Source organism: Cannabis sativa, unplaced genomic scaffold (genome assembly GCF_029168945.1).
Source record: "Cannabis sativa cultivar Pink pepper isolate KNU-18-1 unplaced genomic scaffold, ASM2916894v1 Contig3, whole genome shotgun sequence".
In the NCBI taxonomy this organism is placed as follows: Eukaryota; Viridiplantae; Streptophyta; class Magnoliopsida; order Rosales; family Cannabaceae; genus Cannabis; species Cannabis sativa.
Window position 1 is genome coordinate 3,645,795 of NW_026870039.1, and position 22,462 is coordinate 3,668,256.

The 22,462-nt window shown below is 28.6% G+C and overlaps 2 protein-coding genes and 1 long non-coding RNA gene across 3 annotated transcripts; 2 read left to right on the plus strand and 1 right to left on the minus strand.

Annotated features, from left to right (window-relative positions):
- Window positions 1-1,567: 1,567 nt before the first annotated feature.
- LOC133033112 (uncharacterized) lies at window positions 1,568-13,084 on the minus strand. Its single transcript, XM_061107715.1, has 2 exons — window positions 12,820-13,084; window positions 1,568-2,379 (listed from the first exon to the last, which is right to left on the minus strand). Exons 1-2 carry the CDS (start codon window positions 13,082-13,084, stop codon window positions 1,568-1,570), a joined length of 1,077 nt encoding a protein of 358 aa, XP_060963698.1.
- A 1,904-nt stretch (window positions 13,085-14,988) lies between these two features.
- LOC115702476 (uncharacterized) lies at window positions 14,989-16,310 on the plus strand. Its single transcript, XR_009685516.1, has 3 exons — window positions 14,989-15,400; window positions 15,583-15,656; window positions 15,763-16,310. It is a non-coding gene; the product is annotated as an uncharacterized LOC115702476 (long non-coding RNA).
- Window positions 16,311-17,972: 1,662 nt separating this feature from the next.
- On the plus strand, window positions 17,973-19,732 carry LOC133033113 (agamous-like MADS-box protein AGL62). Its single transcript, XM_061107716.1, has 2 exons — window positions 17,973-19,447; window positions 19,553-19,732. Exons 1-2 carry the CDS (start codon window positions 18,392-18,394, stop codon window positions 19,730-19,732), a joined length of 1,236 nt encoding a protein of 411 aa, XP_060963699.1. The 5' UTR covers window positions 17,973-18,391.
- The last annotated feature ends 2,730 nt before the right edge of the window (window positions 19,733-22,462 follow it).

The following is a 22,462-nucleotide window of genomic DNA, read 5'->3' on the forward strand; positions in this document are numbered from 1 at the left end:
ATATTTTTTTTTATTTGGACCCTTAAAATGAGTGAACCTTAGATGCGGGCCTAACCCGTGTATGCCTAGGATCGGCCCTGTATATAGACCACACAATACTATTTTATTAATGAAATGAATATATAAAGAAGTTACTATACAATATATATATATACACACATTTGTGTTTATTCCACTTCAAATATAACATCTAAAAGTTAATATCATTCTTCAAAATCAATCATGATAATAATTAATATGTAATAATAGAAATATCAAAAGTCTATCCATATTCCCACAAAAAATAAATCGATCTATACCATCCATATCAACAACTTTTTTTTAATTACATTAGAAAATGTAGTATATAAAATAATATAATTAACTCAAAATCAGTTATTGCTTTTGTTTTTTTATTTTTTATTTTAAAAAAATCATTATATTTTTGAATTGCATAGAGAAGTTCACAAAACAATAATGCACATATATGAGTATATATATTTATATAGACCATAAAATATTGTCAAAATGATAAGATTGAAATATCAAGTAAGCATGAACAAACTTTTGATTTGAAATAAGTAAGCTAATAAATTGTTAGTGCATTTACAAATTATCTATTTATAATTTATTTTTTCAGTTACTAAATAAATAATTTGTAAATTGACTTTCAACTAATAATTAATTAAAAAGGTCTATTTTCGTCGTAACGAGTTATTATTTTTTTATCAATTAGAATTTATCTATTTTTTAGTTAAACATTTTTTAAGAGAGAAATATAAATATATATATATTTTTTATATATAAAATGCTAAATAGTTTTCACTTTACTTACAAATTTTTTTATTAATTTTACTATTCTATGTTAAATTTTAAATTTTTTACCAGAAAAAAGAGCACATGAAAAAAAAAATTATAATAAAACTATTTATTAATAGACCAATGTTAATTTCTTTTTATTTTTAGTAACTATCACTATTATTATTAAATTGCATATACATATTGTAAACTACGTTTAAAAATACCCATAAAATCATTTATTATCAAGAGTTTTCAATATTATATATACTATTTAACTAATTATTTTTTTTCTCAAAGAAATGAGATAAAAGGTCTGGATAGTGTATAATTTGTGGATTATCATAAATATTATTTATATGTAACATTGTTATTAGTGATGATCAACTATTTTTTGAAAAAAAATCCTACCAAGATATACATCGATATCAATATCTTTTTAAATTTGATGAGTAAAAATTTATATGTTAAGTTAATTTAATTTTGTTTTATTACATAATCTAATAATCATCCTAACATATATAGATAAAATACATGAATATTAGCAGGTTCAATTGTTAAAAATATGAGTTCAAAAATTTGTGTTGTCATTATATTATATTAATAATTTTATACAATGATTTAGCCTACAAAAATTTAAAACTATTGTAAAAAACCGCGCGAAGCGCGAATTAGTTCCCTAGTTATAAAATAATAGTAAACTAGGCACGTACTGTCTCACTAAGTAGTAAGAACTAAGAAGAAATCTTATTCTATTTTTTTTTTTTTTGAAAAAGAAGAAGAAACTTCATTAACATAAGTCATCCAAAATCAAGGATGAAATTTCAGATGGCAAAGTAGCCACACTGAATGTACAATCAGCTGTATGAACAGAATTACGAGCCAAAGCATGCGCAACCTTGTTCGCGGATCGCTTAACAAAAACAATTGAAACAGACAATAAATCTACTAAGAGTGCCTTACAATCATGAATCACAAACCCATATGGAGAAATCATTGGTTTGTTAGAATTAATATCATTGACAACATTGAGGCAATCGGTTTCCACAATCACATCTCTCCATCCCTTGCTCTTAATCCAACTCAAGGCCTCCTTTATTCCCACTGCTTCAGCCATAATCGGTGCAACTACACCAGAAAAACTGGTTTGCCGAGCCTCCAGAAGTGCACCAGCACTTGTTCGAGCCACCATGCCTGCCCCAAATCTTTCCTCTTGTTGAAAAATGGCCCCATCAACATTAACCTTAAGCTTTTGAAACGAAGGAGGAGTCCAATGCTCATTGTTATCTACCCTGCTATGACTTATAGGGGTAGTTTGAAAACGATTTGGAGCATTTATCCAGTTAGCTAAGGTGAGTTTCGCTGATGTTACAATTTCTTCCACCAAAGGTGACTTTGCATTCCAGACTTTATCATTTCTGAACTTCCATAGAGACCAACACAGCATGGATACTTCTATTTTTGTTGCAGCATCCCATTTAGCAAGACCCGATTGGAACCAAGCTGCAAAAGTCGCATCAGTTGAGTCCATACCTCTTATTCCCATATTACTCCAGCAGGCCTTTGCAACAGAGCAGTGCACAAACAAGTGAAGAGAAGTTTCTGCAGTCGAATTACACCATGGGCATCGAGTATCAAGGTGTACATGCCTTAGCCGAAGCTGTGAACGAGTAGGCAAACACCTCGAGCATGTTCTTGTTGGGTTTTATGCCCTAAATAAAACTCATTTCAATATAATCAGATTTACTTATTAATATAGATCAGAAATAACATTTAATGTTGCATGGTTCACATGATTTATTTCATGATTATATGTACATAATGTATAGATTCATCTGAAACCCTTTTCACATACTTGATCCTGTTTATTGTGCCGTCAACACATTGGAAAGTAAACATGGCTATGTGAATAAAGTTTCCTAGATTTATCAGACACAGGGTTTTACTGATATGATAATCTACAACAAGAGTTTACTTGTATTTGGAGAAATACTATGTTCTTTCCAGAACATTGGTTAAAGTAAAGCTCAGGTTGGATGCATGGAGTACGCATCGGAAGGGACCGATATTGAACTTTGACTTAGATTTATTAAACTTACCGTAATATCTATTCAAGTCAATATCACTTAGTTGATCCTAGATCCAATGTTCTTAATCCTGTTATGATTAGGCTCAATCTTGAAAGGCCATTCGTGTTCTTTGATTTGTTAGTTAAGCCTACTTTTAGGTCAGGGTGATACGTACATTTTGGGAACACGGTAGTGCAATTGAGTGGGAGCGCTATCATAAACATGGAATCTATAGCTTCTATCTGGCGAATAGTAAGCAAAGGATGATCTCCTTCGAGCTTGACCAAACGAACATAAATGGTGGAGTACTCATTTCACATAAGCTGAAATATCATTTATACGGGGTCAAGTGTTTTAAGGAATAAATACATTGTAGGGTGTAACGGTAATTTAATCCCTTTACAGTGTAGATCATTCATATAGAGGATCATTGATCACACTAGGATTATAACAATGGATAACTAATGATGTGTCTATATGGTGGAACATATAGAGCATTCTATATACTGAGAGTGCAATTCTAAGTTCTATGCGTGGATTCAACGAAGAATTAATAAGTTAGTGAATTTTAATGCTAAATTCTTGATCTACTTATTGGAAGCTCGGTTATATAGACCCATGGTCCCCCCACTAGTTGAGATAATATTGCTTGTAAGACTCATGTAATTGGTTTTGATTAATCAATTATAATTCTCAAACTAGACTATGTCTATTTGTGAAATTTTCACTAAGTAAGGGCGAAATTGTAAAGAAAGAGTTTATAGGGGCATATTTGTTAATTATGATACTCTGTATGGTTCAATTAATAAATATGATAAATGACAATATTATTTAATAATTATTTATAGTTATTAAATAGTTAGAATTGGCATTTAAATGGTTGAATTAGAAAATTGGCGTTTTTGAGAAAATCAGATGCAGAAAAGGTAAAACTGCAAAATTGCAAAAAGTGAGGCCCAAATCCACTAGTATAGGGCCTGCCACTTTTGTAGGAAATTTAAACTGATATTTTCATTATTTTAATGCCAAATAATTCAAACCTAACCCTAGTGGAATGCTATAAATAGATAGTGAAGGCTTCAGGAAAATTACACTTTTCTTCTGACACTTTCTGAATCAGAAAAACTGAGCCTTCTCTCTCCCTATCTTTAGCTACCACTTCTTCTTTCTTCTTCCTTGATAATTTCGAAATCCTTAGTGTATGAGTAGTGCCCACACACATCAAGTGATACCTCAATCATAGTGAGGAAGATCGTGAAGAAAGATCATCAGCAAAGGAGATTCAGCATCAAAGATTCAGAGAAAGAGATCCAGGTTCAGATATTGATAATGCTCTGCTACAGAAAGAAATCAAGGGCTAGATATCTAAACGGAAGGAGTCATATTATTCCGCTGCACCCAATGTAAGGTTTCTTAAACTTTATATGTGTTTATTTTATCGTTTTAGAAAGTTCTTATTTAGGATGTTAATAAACATACTTGTGAGTAGATCTAAGATCCTGGTAAAATAATTTCCAACAACTGGCCTCAGAGCCATGGTAATTGATTTACTTACAAGAAATTTGGACTTTAAAACGATTGTTTGTATGTTCTTTGGATGGTATCATGTTGTATTGAGTGTTATTTGATGATTGATTGATGTTTGTGAAATTTTCGTGAAACATAATTGCGATTTTATCTCTGGAATTATTTTTATTGGATAGTATGGAAAAAATTAAGCAAGTTAGCCTTTTACAGAACTTAATTTGGATTTTATTTGAATTAGTTATGATTTTTTGAAGATTTGACAAAATCGGGGCTGTGCTGATATTTTCCTGCGATCGCAAATCTGTCCGTACAGTTTCGAAATTTTTTGTTTTTCTTCAATTTTTCATGCTTTTTCATGGAATTAACTTCCAATTTTTTGTATAGTTTTGTATTTATACTATTACTATTCCTAATTCAATTCTAATTATCATTTTGAATTAATTTAATATTTTTAAATTTAATTCAAGATATTAGTGTAATTTGAATTTGAATAGAATTAGTATCTATCTTCTTGCTTAAAAATCTATCTTATTTTTAAATTTGATTATATCTTATTTTTTTTAAATTTAAGGTCAGATTTTATAAGATATTTATAAAATCTTTTAAGATATTTTTAAGATATCTTATCTTTTAAGATATTTTTAATTATATCTTATCTTTTAAGATTTTTTTTAAATCTTTTTAGATATTTTGACCTTATTTAAATTTAAAATAAGATATTTATAATCATGTAATTTTAAATAGATATAAGATATTTTGCTAATTTTTTAAATTTTGTTATTTTATTTATTTAAATTACATTTAAAATTTGAAAAAGATATTTATTTATCTTTTCTAATTTTTTATTTAATTTTTATTTATAAAATAACATTTAAAATTTAAAAGTAGTTAGCAAATTTTGAAATGATATTTAGGTTGGTTGAAACCTAATTTTTCAAAATTGTAGGTTTAATTTTAAATTTAATTTTTTTTAAATTTCGAATTTTCAATTTTTTTTTTAAATTTTCGAAAAAAAATTATTTTTTAATTAATTAATTATTTCGAAATTAATAATTTAATTTAAAATTAAATAAATCCTACTTCCAACTATCCAGCTAACCTTGTTGCAGGAGTATGTGGTTTTAGCTTGTATGTAAGTTTTTAAAACCTATTATTACTTGATTGCAAATAGCCATGGTTACCTTTTGCCAGATCTAATGATCTGATGGCTCCCTTGGTCAAGATAATAATTTGTAACAGGTATATTTACAATCTTCTTTCATCTGTGTATGACCTAGCAACATGATAGGACCCATCCAAAGTGTGCCTGTGTGAGCCTATGTGTTTAATTTTATTATAGATGAATATAGGTTAATGTTGCTAAAATAAATTATCATAGTTATTGATAGAATTTATTTAGGCCCATTTAGTTTTGGGCCTATTCAATTAATAACAGTTGTTCTTATTAAGGTTAAATTCCTCTCTTTTGGGCCTTGTGTGAGAGTTGGGAGCCATAGAAGTGGGTACGACATACTGAACCCAGCACCCCCTCACACAAACTACCCCAATTGTGAAGGCCCATTTGCCTGATTTGAACAACTGTACTAGGTTAATTACACTAGTTTAACCTAATAAAATTGATTAGCAACATAATTAATTTCATTTATTTTGAAATTAATTTAAGAAAATTATAGTTTAAAGAATTTTTTATTCTAAGCTAAACTATATGTATTTTCTTGTATTTAATTAAATATAGAATTATAACCATCTAGATTCTTTCTGGAATTTAATTTAAATTTTTCATTAAATATTCTTATTTAAGTTGATATTTAGTTATTTACAACTAACCAACTTAAATCTGAATATATTTTGAATTTCAAATTTCAAAATTAAGTTGAGGAATTTTAGGCATTGGTTATTAAGATTCTTTAGATATTTTTTAAGTTAATATCTTTTCGAATATTAACTTAAAATGGAATATTTTCAAATTAAGTGGTTACAACTTAATTTTTGATATTTAATTAAATTTAAATTTGAAAAATATTTAAGTTTTAGATTTTTTCTAATACAACTTAAATTAGATATTTTTTCAAATTTTGTGGAAAAGATACTTAGTCAAATAAGATATTTTCTAGATAGTTATTTCTAGACTACTTATTATTTCTAATATTAAATAGGAAAATATTATAAATTGTGAAATTAATTATTTAATTAATTTTGGTACAATTTATTTTAAGTATATTTTTCCTAGTATTAAACTAGAAATTAATAATTAAGCCTTCTCTACACTTAATTATTTATTTCTTGAATTTAATACATTTAATTAATTTGAAAATTAAATATCTAAGTTGATTTTTGTCATCATACTTAAATATTTCTTTTTCATGACATTTAATTAAATAGAAAATTATTTTTAGTTGAAATTTAATTTTTCAACTAAATTTAAATAATTTTCAAAATATATTTTTTCTTTATTTTATTAATCAATTTTCGAAATTGCATTTCTTAAATGCTAGAATTTCGAATTTTATCTTGAAAAATAGATTAAGTTGTAAATTAATTATTTATTTTAATTAATTCTTGGATCAACTTAAATCAATGATTTTTTCATTTATTGATTAATTTAAAATAAAATTGAATTAAAGTATATTATTAGAAATTGAATTAATTAGTCAAAGGAAAATCTAGATAGATGATATTTTTGCTTGAAGTATTTTTCTAGTGTATTTAATTAAATAGAAAATTAATATTTAAGTTGATTTTCATCATCATACTTAAATATTTAAATTTTTCTTATATATTTAATTAAATAGGAAAATTATATTTTTTGTTGTAAATTAATTTTATTAATTAATTTTGGGCCAACATTAAATTAGAATAATTTTTCCAGGATTTTTTTTATTTTAATATGCATTTTTCGAAAATTGTATTCTTATATACTTTAATTTTTTGAAATGCAATATATATTTATAAAAAATTAAATTTGAGTTGTAAATTAATTTAAATTAATTTTGTAACAACTTAAATTGAATATTTTTCTAAATATTTATTGGAAATTATTACTAAGATGGAAATAATTCATGTTATTTTTATATCTATCTAAGTAAAATTTATAAATATTAAATTAAAATTTATATTTAGAATTTTTCATTCTAAATTGGAAATTTTAAATAAATATATATTTAAAATAAATAAATTAAATAAAGAGAATCAAAGAAAATACAACTCACTTTAAATATTGAGCTTGATTATTATTAAGATATTCGATCTCCATTGTTGGTCTTACAAAAGTTAAATGTTTTCAATATAACCTCGAGACGCTAGACTTCGTCCCCCTATGGATGGTTATTCGTTGAACGCATTTAACACCGTAAGATTTCGTTTGATAAGTGTTTTGTAAGTTTTCGTCTCTATTAGACTCTCCCCTACGGTGACTACTTAGAGATAAACTTATGAAACATGAAACAATGGTAGAGGCTCATGAAATGAGAATAACCTTGACTCTCGCCTACCGGGACAACGTTGGATTCTTATTTTGATCGAATAAAAGGTTGCTAGAATGGTTTCTATTTTAGATGAGCTGACAACTCTATTCAATAAATGATGCTTTGACTCTCGCCTACCGGGACACTGTATCAGTTTGTTGAAAACCTTGGAAATTATTTAGGATTGTATGTTTTAGTATTTTCACTAGTCATTCCTACTTGCTATATGTTTATAATTTCTGAATTGTGTATGAATTTATATGGAACCATGTTATTTTCTGTTATTAAGTTGTAGTTTAATTTCGAATCTTCATTGTTGGTCTAACATGTTTGTTTTTCTAATGAGATAAATCCCTAATGGATTTTCACCATTAGACATACATAATAGTGTAAGATCTCGAAAGATAAGTATTGTATATGCGACATCTAACTGTTCATCAATTGATGACACCTTAGACTAGTATTTTTACAATATGAAACAAGAAGATTACATAAATAAGATTACTTTGTCTTTCGCTAATCGAAGCATCGTTGGATTCTTATTTATAAACGAAATTATCCTAATTCCTCTTAGCTTATTCATTTCGAATTAGCTTCAAAACATATCATTGGATGAATGGTCTATAAATCATTTCATGTCATTATATTTTCTCTTAAGAAATTAAATGACGCATATGATTATAATCCCGAAATTCTATTCCCAATTGATATAAATCCTCAATCTTAGAAATCTCCTACTTGTATGGGCAAATCTGACTTAGAGTTTGTATTAGTAGTGGTGGTCCAAGATAGAATTACTCATTATATTTGGTATAAATTTAAGTCTTTGACTTTAATTTTAGATTCCAAATAGAAATTTTCTTATATTTCTAATTCCAGAATACAATACAGTTACACTTTCTCAAGTGTTTAATATCCATCTTCTATTATTGGATTAAAACTGTATGGAATATGAGTTAGGTATTCTGTGACCAGGATCCACTTGCAGTATTCTAAGAACTCTTTGATGTAACTAAACCTAAGTCATCAAAAGACACTACCACATTTTGTTTAATCTATGGCATTTGTATCTTGTTCATAGTGGATTTGACAAGATCAATCTCTGCAAAGAGTTAATATGCCTATATCCACTGAAAGTAGTTCATCTCATTCGCAGATGGATGTACATTCAGGGGTGGATATGAGTTTTTCGTTGTATTCTTAAAACGATAACTCTAGATTATACCTTTTAGCAAAGAAATTTGAAATGTTTGAAAAATTTCATTAATTTCTAGCAATGGTTAAAACCATTAAGGTAAGTGGTTAAAGATCTTGCGAACTGATAGGGGTGGAGAAATAGTTAGTAGATATGCAGTTCAAAGATCATTAAATTGATTTTTGAATTATATCCAAACTTACCTCCCCAGAAATTTCGAGTTGCATATTGATGATTAGTTACTAGTTGTTGCCTAAATCCTTCTATGGTAATACAATTTCAGAATGATGTAATGGTTGGGTACTTAATGTAAATCATTACTAGATTCATGGATGACCTAATCAAAATCCTAAGAAAAGCTAGAACCATTAACCATGGTTTGTTAGCTATTCTAAGTGATTAGGGGTGGACCATCCCATTGTCAATAGATAAGAAAGTGTTTGTTCAAACAAATACTACTTTTCTAAGAAAATGACTAAGTCTGAAAAACAAGTAGCAAATAAAGGAGATATTTTTTCTTGATTCCAAAAGTGTTCTATCATCTTACATATGATGATCCCACTGCCTCTATTGTCTTGTCACAACCGAAGAGATAAATACCATTTAGTTTTCTTAGACATAATTCACGGTGCCTTGTCGTAGTGGGAGAGTTTCTAGGAACTCACCTTCTTATGACTTGGGAGACACTAGTGATTAAATCCATTGTGAGTTTAAACAAGTAATGGATTGTCAAGATAAAAGCCAATAGAACTATGGTTTAATCCATTCACATGGAGTAACCTAAAGTTTTCTATTACAAGGACATAAAAGGAAATTTTCGTTTATAAGTCCATTCAATGGACTTAACAAAACTTCCTGTTCCTAGTATTATAGGTTTGAGTTTATCTAAACCTATGGCTTGTGGTATACCTGGTAATTACTTACTCTAATGCAAGCAACTTACTTTAGTAAGATGCTGAAGCATTTTCTTTCTAATGGCAATCTATAGAAGCTTCACAACTTCTTAGGCATATATTTTATCTAAGGAAAAGTCTCAACTATTCCAGAAAAGATAAAGCCATGAAAGAATTTCTTATATCAACAGTAAGAGGTCTTAGATATGCTTTTGTATGCCTTAGACCAGACACCTGCTGTTGAGTGGGAGTAATGAGTAGGTATCAGATTAATCCAGGAGAAGAACATTGGAAGACAATCAAGTAAATCCTAAGATAAAGAAGAGGAACTATATGTTAGTCTATAAGGGTGTGTTTAAAACTCTTAGACTACACCATATCAGATTTCGAAATTTGCCTTTGTGCTAGTAAATCTTTCTGATAAGATGGTGATTACTCTGGGGGTGGAATAGTGATTTTGGAGAAGTGTAAAAACCTATCTGAAGTCTCTAGGTCTACCAGAGAGGGACTGAATGTTAAAGCTGCAGGAAAGGTACTTATTCAGTCTAAGGAAAGTTCTATACATCTTTGGCACCATTCCAAATTGCCTTAAACTACTAGTGTTAATTTCCTGATTAACCAAAAGTAGTTGCCAAAGGTATAGAATCCAGTATCCCAAGAGAGTAGACATATAGAGAGGAATTTCACATTATCAATGATTTTGTGATTAAAGGAAGAGTAATAGTGGAGAAAAGGTTGTGGTTAATTCAACCTTTCAGATCCTATTACGAGGAGTTTACTACTACTACACTTGATTTGTATATCAAGATGTTGAGATTATTTGAAACACACTTTTTGTTTTATATTAGTGCAAGTGGGAGTTTGTTGGGTTTTATGCCCTAAATAAAACTCATTTCAATATAATCAGATTTACTTATTAATATAGATCAGAAATAACATTTAATGTTGCATGGTTCACATGATTTATTTCATGATTATATGTACATAATGTATAGATTCATCTGAAACCCTTTTCACATACTTGATCCTGTTTATTGTGCCGTCAACACATTGGAAAGTAAACATGGCTATGTGAATAAAGTTTCCTAGATTTATCAGACACAGGGTTTTACTGATATGATAATCTACAACAAGAGTTTACTTGTATTTGGAGAAATACTATGTTCTTTCCAGAACATTGGTTAAAGTAAAGCTCAGGTTGGATGCATGGAGTACGCATCGGAAGGGACCGATATTGAACTTTGACTTAGATTTATTAAACTTACCGTAATATCTATTCAAGTCAATATCACTTAGTTGATCCTAGATCCAATGTTCTTAATCCTGTTATGATTAGGCTCAATCTTGAAAGGCCATTCGTGTTCTTTGATTTGTTAGTTAAGCCTACTTTTAGGTCAGGGTGATACGTACATTTTGGGAACACGGTAGTGCAATTGAGTGGGAGCGCTATCATAAACATGGAATCTATAGCTTCTATCTGGCGAATAGTAAGCAAAGGATGATCTCCTTCGAGCTTGACCAAACGAACATAAATGGTGGAGTACTCATTTCACATAAGCTGAAATATCATTTATACGGGGTCAAGTGTTTTAAGGAATAAATACATTGTAGGGTGTAACGGTAATTTAATCCCTTTACAGTGTAGATCATTCATATAGAGGATCATTGATCACACTAGGATTATAACAATGGATAACTAATGATGTGTCTATATGGTGGAACATATAGAGCATTCTATATACTGAGAGTGCAATTCTAAGTTCTATGCGTGGATTCAACGAAGAATTAATAAGTTAGTGAATTTTAATGCTAAATTCTTGATCTACTTATTGGAAGCTCGGTTATATAGACCCATGGTCCCCCCACTAGTTGAGATAATATTGCTTGTAAGACTCATGTAATTGGTTTTGATTAATCAATTATAATTCTCAAACTAGACTATGTCTATTTGTGAAATTTTCACTAAGTAAGGGCGAAATTGTAAAGAAAGAGTTTATAGGGGCATATTTGTTAATTATGATACTCTGTATGGTTCAATTAATAAATATGATAAATGACAATATTATTTAATAATTATTTATAGTTATTAAATAGTTAGAATTGGCATTTAAATGGTTGAATTAGAAAATTGGCGTTTTTGAGAAAATCAGATGCAGAAAAGGTAAAACTGCAAAATTGCAAAAAGTGAGGCCCAAATCCACTAGTATAGGGCCTGCCACTTTTGTAGGAAATTTAAACTGATATTTTGATTATTTTAATGCCAAATAATTCAAACCTAACCCTAGTGGAATGCTATAAATAGATAGTGAAGGCTTCAGGAAAATTACACTTTTCTTCTGACACTTTCTGAATCAGAAAAACTGAGCCTTCTCTCTCCCTATCTTTAGCTACCACTTCTTCTTTCTTCTTCCTTGATAATTTCGAAATCCTTAGTGTATGAGTAGTGCCCACACACATCAAGTGATACCTCAATCATAGTGAGGAAGATCGTGAAGAAAGATCATCAGCAAAGGAGATTCAGCATCAAAGATTCAGAGAAAGAGATCCAGGTTCAGATATTGATAATGCTCTGCTACAGAAAGGAATCAAGGGCTAGATATCTAAACGGAAGGAGTCATATTATTCCGCTGCACCCAATGTAAGGTTTCTTAAACTTTATATGTGTTTATTTTATCGTTTTAGAAAGTTCTTATTTAGGATGTTAATAAACATACTTGTGAGTAGATCTAAGATCCTGGTAAAATAATTTCCAACAGTTCTCCACAGAAAATTCTTGACTTTAGGGGGTAACTTAAGATGCCATAAAGCCCTCCAAAAACCCGAGTGGCTGTCTTGAGACCATTCCCCTTTCAATTCTTGAAGACAATGGTATCCACTCTTTACGGTATACATACCAGATTTTTCTTTACACCAGTACCAGCCATCATTATTTGTTGCAGAATTTAGAGGAATACTTAGCACTAATTTTTTATCCCTTTCATTCAACACATCCTCCAAAACTTCTTTATCCCACTCCCTCACACCTATTTTCATCAGAGAACTTACCTTAGCATTATTCAGTACAGGATGAATTGATGAAATAAATGGATCATCGTCATGAATAAGCCACGGCTCCTTTAGGACAGCAACAGAATCTCCTGACCCTATAAGCCTTCTCATACCCACCTTGATGAGATCTCTTGATGCTAAATCTTATTCTATTAGAACAAATAAAACAGTAAAATAAAACATCTATTTATCACCTTTTTACAGCAATAAGTACTTTATCCTTATTGTTGTATTCACAAATCACATTCACAAAAGATATATATAAAACCAAGATAAGAAATATATATAAATTTATATATATATATATATTCTATATAAAGTGTGCCTGTATAACATAATTCTTGGTTTATGAGAAATTTATGGATGATTTTTTATTTATATTAAAAATAAAATGGTTTATGAGAAATTCATGATCACTTTTTATTTATATACAATAAAATAAATCTCATTAAATCCAAAAAAATACGATTGTGTTTTTGCTGTTGTACATCTACGATTTGGTTTTCTTTAATTATTTATTGTATTCCTTTTCCTATTACAATTTAGACATTCCCATGTCATCACACATAATATTCCAATCCGCACTTCTCTTTTTTTCTTTTTCACAACTTAATAACAAAATATATAAGTAATAATAATAATAAAAAAAGAAGCGTGACTTTTATCAAAGTTCACAAAACCAAGCATCAATGGCGAAAAAAACCAACAAAGTTTACAGCTAACAAATGATTCTAAGTGCTCGGCATATGCATTAGTTTCCAGGAGCAAAGTTTTTTAAAGTTACGTAATAATTTACATATATGCTGAAAACACAATATACAAAAAATAAAGAAGAATATGGAAAAAAGAAGAGACCATTATTCACATCTAGAAAGACAGTAGAGATAATAATAGAAACTTTTCATTTTTTTTATCAATTTTTTTTTTTATATATAAAGATAAATATGAAATTTTAATCGTATATATAGAGTTTTATTTTAATAAAATATAGTATTTTAAAATAATTTAAATTCAAATAATCAATAGTATTTTGTTATAGAATACTATCACTTTTTGTTAAACATGGTTTTCACTTTTTGTCGACACTATCATATTCAATTTATCAACGAAAAAATGGACAATTCAGATATATGCAGATCGGCTAGAATGAAAAGTGCAAAATACAAAAATTACACTATTGTCTCTATCGAAACAAATGAAGATTGAAATCCACCAATGACTATCAATAGTTTTCTTATCTACATTTTTTGACAAATGCTATCTTCAATTATTAACAATTTAGAGATTGATTTTTAATTTTCTTTTTATCTTACACCCATTTAAGTAATGTTTCTTTAAGTATTGGAACATCAATTTTTAATTTATTTTTAGATTAACTTAAGAACATATTTAAATCATCAAGCTTTCTTAAACACTAATATATTGCATTCAGTATTCACTTTTAATTGACAACATTATAAAGTATAATATTTAGATACACATAATAATAATAATAATCTCACCTAATAACTAATAATATTTTTTCTTTAATTTTTAATTGTATTACTTTCAAATAATATATAAAAAAAATTAGCATAAAATTTAGTATACGTGCCTCACACGTAGTTTTTTGCTAGTATATATATAAGTGTGGAGAGTATATAAAGACTTGCAAAGACAAAAAAAAATGTGAACGTTAATGTTCTTTGAGAAGACTTGGATTGGAAGAGATGAAAATCTATTTTACACATATATAGTTAATTTTTTAAAATAAGAAAACCATAAGATTAAATTACTTTGCCAAGAAGAAAAACAATTAAGGAAACCATAAGATATGAAAATGAAATTGATATATAAATTAGACAGTAGATCATATTATATATTAAAATGCTTTTATTACAATAATAAATTAGGCAAAATTAGTAGTCAACCTTATATTTATAGCAATTAATTTTAATATGTAATAAATAATAAGTAAAAAACTATATGGGATGTTTAGAAAGTATAAATTTGGGTTAAATATGGGGGGTAGTATCACTCCCAACCCTGTCCTGAATCCGTTTTGGGTATATAAAATTGCACTCCACCCCCGTCCCGTTACCCATCATTATCCATCAAGGCGGGTAATCTCAACCCCATTTGGGGTGGGTACTTGTGGGTACCCATCTCTGCAGGTTAAGTTTTTGTCTCTAGTCTTCGAGTGAAACACTTTACCAAACACAAAAATTATCAAGGGTTTCTCAAGGCATTCATGCATGAAAGAAATCAACAGAAAATTAAATCAAGAATAGAGAGGGAATCAAAGAAGAACATGTAGATTGTAGAGGTTCGCCCAAATTGTTTGGGGTACATCCTCTATCGAGCTCGCCACAATAGATTGCTCAGTCAATCATATTACTCAGGCTAAGATTACAACAGTATTCATCGATTCCAGCCAAATCTCAGAAGGTAATCGATAAAACTTTCTTTCTCTTAAAGTTTTCTCTGTTTTTCTCAACTCTGATGTATCTTGTTTTACTCTTAATTCTTCTTCTTCTTCTTCTCTCTCTCTCTCTCTCTCTCTCTCTCTCTCTCTCTCTCTCTCTCTCTCTCTCTAACTTTCTGTGTTTCTCTCTTTTTCTCTCAACAAGGTGAAACAGCTTCGAATCACCTAGATCTAAAAAGGGAAGCGTCTTTAAATACTATTGTTGTTAAGAGAAGAAAGGTAATAACTTCTAACTGATTTGTCTGAGCTGGCAGTGAAATTAGTTGAGTAGTTCATTAGTTGTTGATTGACCGTTATTAAGTATTTGTTTAAACTATTTCGACAGGTTAGCACATAGTGGATTTATCAACACTCCTCATGATCTTCACATCTCTGACTACTTACATGAGTTATGGTTTGGAGATCACATTGCGATTCAGTGGGAAGAAATAAAGAGTTTCCTTATGGTTAATCTCTGTTTTTACCAGCCCTGACCTTTCATCAGGAATAACACTATAGCCGATGGCGCAAAATCGTTGGCAATAACACTAATTCTGGTGGTGCAAAAGTCTTGGCAATTCTTCCTTTATTGTCGAAGATTTTGAAGTGTTGGTAAACTTCGTTACTAACTATTTTCCACTGATGTCTATTCCGCCCAGTTTTGCATTGGTTGAATAGGTGCCAGTCATAGAGACGGACAACAATACAATACCTATTATTTTAAACTATTGATAAATTCTCTTTTTTTCGCAGTGTAATTAATTACTAATGTGAAAAATATTTAAAAGTTAATAACTTAACGTATGAACAAATTTTTGCAACTTGGAATATATATAAAAATGTTTTGTTTAAAATAGTATTTTATAATAGTTGGTCCCCTAGTAATTCATTCTTCGCTTGGCCTGTATTATATATTACCGTTTCTTTTTTTTTGAAGAAAAGCGTGCAAATATATTAGAATAAAATCAGTTAGACCTGTCGGTCGTTACAAATATATTACCGTTATTAATACACACTTTAACTTATATCTTTTCAATAATTAATTTTTATTAAATTATTTATTTTTTTATAACAACTAATCGTGTCATTATTTTTTTAATTGATAATTAGTGTATTAGATTTAAATTTATAGTTCCCTGATCTGACATAATATTAACGATTATTACAGTAACGTCATTTTAAAAGTAACAATAATTATCGACAAAATAATTGTCTATTTCTTTATCGTTCATATATTATAATTTAAAATTTTACTAACTTAATAATTTTTATGTCACAATATTTTTACTTTCAATTGTGACTTTAAGATTTTTTGTAGTTGAACAATGTTGATCATATTTAGAAAGTAATCTATAATTATGAAAAAAAAATCCATAATTTATTTAAGTGGATGTGTTTTCTCCTTAAATAAAAAGTACATTTTTTTACAAATAATTGAAAATTATTTTTATTGTGTATTTGTTGTCTTAGATAGATTTATTTAAGTGTGTTACACTGTCTAATTAATGGCATTTCATGCAAACAAAATCTAACCTTTATTTATTTTCTTTTAAAAAAATCTAATCTATTTATTACCAACCAATTTTTTTTCATCCATTTACATCTTATATATTTTGGTGATAATATAATTTAGTGAAAAGAAAAACATCTTAGCTTCATCAAATTTATTGTCGAGATATGTATTAATTCTCTTCTTTTTAGTTTCTTCAATTAGCTCGTAGTTAATAATACGTAAATTGAGTTTAAAACAGTTTTTTTTATACATCAATTCATCATCATATAACCAAACTATATGAATTTATTAAAATGTAAAATTCTGTTATTGGTACATAAATTTGGACATGTACAGGTAAATAAAAGTAAATATTAGTTGCCTGGTAAATATTTTCTCCCTTTAAAAAGTCATTTCATATATGGAACATATTATATATATATATATAAGTAAACATATGTGACATATATATAGTATATTAGACTTAAGAAGTACACTAAATCCTTTATAAAAGAAGAAAAAGTGAATATGTTTCCTATTAGCATTACAATATATGTCACAATAAGAATAATACTTCATATATTTGGAACAAAGACAAATATAACAATTTTTTATTACCAAAACACTAGTAAATGTGACAGTATTATTTCACATTAGGGCACAATATTCTTTTAAAAAACCAATTAAGTTGACTAAATTTAATTTGTTCCCCCGTAGTGACATTTTTTCAGTGATATAATTAAATATACAATGTACCATGGTTTTAAAAATTATAGTTAGATTAATTTATTTTTTTACTTCCCATTTAAGACCTCTACTTGTACTTTTTATTATCAAATAAGATCAAAATTCTATAGGAACATATGTTATATAAATCATATAATACATTAATCCTTAATTATTTATTAGAACGAAACTATAAATTGTCTGAATTTGTGTTGTTCAATATATGCTTTTCTTTTTTGTTATATATATACATGACTGGAAATTTTTAACTTCTAAATAAGTGAACGATGTCCATTTCAAATAAATAAATAAGTGAACGGTGTCGTATGTTACATATAACAATTATACGATATATATTCTATCAAAAATCTATTCACAGGCCTAGAAATGCAATAACAAGCAAGTGGAGAAAGTAATTTTGTAATACAATAAATACACAAATTTAAAGAAAGAGAATTTAATATTTACTTAAAACATTTGTTTCATACATGTCAAAAACTGAAAAAAAAAATCCATCAAAAAAAGGAATATAACAGCAAATCAGAGCCTGTAAATCACAAAATAAATTCATGCTTATCAAAATAATAAAATAATATTGAAAAAACTTAAGCAAAACGCCTGAACCCTTCCTATAAATACCACCCTAAATACCACACTAACACATCCACAACCACCTCTCTCTCTCTATAGTAATATTACATATCATTATAATTATTCCTTTTTGCCATTCTTGTTTTTGTTTCACTTCCTTTAAGCAATGGAAATGAACAACAGCAATGAGAACATTGTAAACAATGACAACAGAAACACTCAAAGCAGGAGGATCAACAGGGGAAGGCGTAGGGTATCAATGACGAGGATGACGAACGAGAGCAATCTCCAAGTGACATTCTCGAAGAGGCGCTCTGGTCTCTTCAAGAAAGCTAGTGAGCTTTGCACCCTTTGCGGTGTACAGATAGCCATAATAGTTTTCTCTCCCGGAAGTAAGGTTTACTCGTTTGGTCATTCCAGCGTGAATGTGGTCATAGATCGATATATGAACCCTGAACATTACGCTATGCTGATGGCATCTCAGGCCAACTCAGGGACCTTTCAACTCATCGAGGCTCATAGGAACGCCACTCTCCGTGAGCTTAACCAGCAGCTCACCCATATTACTGAGCAGATGGAATCCTTGAAGAAGCGCGCTAAGGAGCTGAAGGGTATTCCGTGTAACTTCAGAGACGCCCTTAACTTGTTGGATGGTCCTGTTAGGAATAATGTCCATGAAATGTCCCAGTTGGGAAATCTCAAGAAGGCCATGGAGATGTTGCGAAACGTCACTACTGAACAGTCTGCTGCTAATACTAATATGAATATGATGAACACATTGTCCTCCTTCTATGGAGCCGGAGACGGAGAGGGATCCGTTGGAGGAGGAAGAGGACTGCCTCAGCTGCCAAGTTCTCCTGCACCTGCTTCTGCTTTTGCTGCTTCGTCTTCCTCTAATTTTCCGAACCAAGGAGGAGCAGTAACCAATATGCTGCAGCAACAACAACCACAACAACAGCTTCCACCTTTTGATAACTATCATTATTATAATCATAATAATAATGTTAATACTTCTCCTGCTGTTGTGACTGATATACCTGATTTGCAGGCTATAATGAATTCTGGTGTTGGCCATGACAATGTGAACCATGTGAATATGGGTCATAATAATATGCAGGGTATGATGATGGCTACTCCTGGTGGTGGTAGTACTGTGAACAATCTTCTTTCTCATCATAATCAGATGCAGCACCAGCAGCAAGTTAATAATAATAATAATAATAATAATAATAATAATAATAATAATAATAATAATAATAATAATAATTCTGTTGGTGGCGGTAGTCGTTTTGATTTCTCCTCTTATTGGGCTGGTGATCATCATCAGCTGCCTGCTGCTATGGCCTCGTTGCCTTTGCGATCACCTCTTGAACTGCCATTGCAGCTGCAGCAGCCTAATCCTCATCAGCAGTATCAGGGGAATAGTAGTACTTATGGGGATCATCTCTTCAGCAACAACCCTAATAACGACGACACCAATGCTGGCTATGACCATCCCTTTTTCTAAATGATAGTCACAAGAGTCTAATCAAGTTATCCCAGCCACTCACACAAAACCCTTTTAATGTTATTGTTTCTTAGTGGTCATTTAAATTGTTGTAAGGGATTGGGGATGGGTTTATTATAGTTGTAGGAAAAGTGGCTTGGGGGGTTTAAATTTAATCATCATTTGTCGTGTCGTGTCTTTTGTAACAATATAATGAATCGATATATGAGAATTATATTGTTTTTATCTTATTCAATTTAAAGAGTTTCAAATCATATTCAAGAATTTTCTTAGATCTTCTTCCAACAATGCATAGGTAATATAGTTACAAGAGTTTTATAATGCAAACTCACCATTTGTTTAACAAAGTTATATATTTTTACAATGATGATCAAACCCATTCATCATAATCTCCATCCCTGTATATGTGATTCAAGAAAAAGGGCCTGGTTGGTGCATATAATACTACAATAAAAGATTGACAAGTGTTAACACTTATTGCATGTATATTCTGATTTAACGTAATATTAACACGTGCGTGCATGATCTTACAAAATATTAACACTTATTGCATGTATATTCTGATTTGACGTAATATTATAACGGTTGTTGCATGTATTTTAATTTGACATAATATTATTAACGGTTTGGCATGTAACATTATTCTAGAAGTAATTAATAGTTATGATTAATTATTGTAATAACAATTGTTGCAAATAGGGTAACAATTATCACATTTTTATTATTCATAGTACTTTAATAAAAAATTTAACTATCACATAGTATATGAGTTTAAGGGCCCGTTTGGCACAACTTTTAAAAAAGCTAAAAGCTGCTTTTTGAAAAAACTGTGAAAAAAAATGTGTTTGGCAAAAAATCAAAAAACAAAAAAAAACAGTTTTTTGAAGAATTTTTGGAAAAGCTACAGCTAAAAGCTGAAGCTGCTCCAACCTAACTTTTAGAAAAAGTTGTTTTGATTAAAAGACTATAATAATTTTTTTTTTGTACTAAAATCATATTTACTTATTTATTACATATTAAAAGATTAAAAAATAAAAAAAAAACTAATTATAATAAAATAAATAATTATTATCTCTTATTTTTTTTAAAAAAAAAAATAATTTATATTTTATTTTAATATTAACAAGCAACATCAACCTAGAATTTTTCTTATATACTTGAGTTTTTAATTTTTTTTTTACATTTGATAAAACATAATAAACAAAAACTATAAATTATTTTTATCAAATTCATATAAATTTATATTAGAAAAAAAATAAAAAATATTTAAAAAATAAAATATTATATAAAATAAGTTTTTATATATTTGTGATTATAATAAACTAGATTATAACATTATTATTATCATTATAATAGATCTTAACAACTCACAGTACTTTAAAATTTATAATTTACCAAACACTCAGCTCACCTTTTTTCCACAGTTTTGCTACAGCTGCTTTTTCTCACAACACAAACTTACAATCGTTTTTTCCCACAAAGACAAACAAGCAACCGGCTCCTTAGCTTGTAAAAAAAATTACTTAATTTTTTTAATTTAAATATTAATGATCACCAAAATAATTATTTTGTTATTTGAGAAGTACAAAGTACGAATAATATCCAAAACAATGAAAATACTAATTAAAGATAAAACATTAAGCAGTATATAGTATTAATTTATGTAAAAAAATTTAACTCATTGATTAAATATTAATTATTAATTAATATTTTTGTTACTTATGTTTTAGTCTCTTACTTATGTTTTATGAAACCAAATCCTCTGTCCGTAGTTTTTCCTGTCTCTCTATCCCAAGCTAAAACATGGCCAAAACAATGAAAATACTAATTAAAGATAAAACATGCTTGTTATGTGGAAATGGAAATGAAAATTACAAGAGTTTTATAATGCAATCTCACCATTTGTTTAACAAAGTTATATATTTTTACAATGATGATCAGACCCATTCATCATAATCTCCATCCATGGCCTGTATATGTGATTCAAGAAAAGGGGCCTGGTTGGTGCATATAACTACAATAAAAGATTTCCTTAATCAGTTTATTATATATCTTTGAATAATATATTGCAATGGATGATGTAACTTCATCATATCTAAGCGCATTTTCTTTTAGATTTTCATTTCAGAGCAGATTGATTTTAAGAATTAGTTAATTGAAGCTTCGGTTACCAAATGGCGGCCAACTGTAGTAACTAGTGTATGTTAGGGTTTAGAATCATATATTATTATTTCATTTTTTCTTTTGATAATGCAAGAATCATATATCACACTTTGCCAATTTTTTTATTATTTTTTTATAATTGTAAATAATAAATTTTATTTTATTGACAAGTGAAAAATTATGTACATATTTAAATATATATATATATATTATAACGAAATTTAAAAGCAGCATAATAGCATATAAAATTTCAATATTTTAGTTAAAGTATTTACGTGATCTCACAAAATATTAACAGTTGTTGCATGTATTCTTCTTTGATATAATATATTAATGGTTGTTGCATGTATCAAAGTACGTGCGTGCATGATCTTACAAAATATTAACACTTATTGCATGCATATTCTGATTTGACATAATATTATAACCGTTGTTGCATGTATTTTAATTTGACATAATATTATTAACGGTTTTGCATTAACATTATTCTAGAAGTGATTAATAGTTATGATTAATTATTGTAATAACAGTTGTTGCAAATAGGGTAACAATCACATTTTTATTATT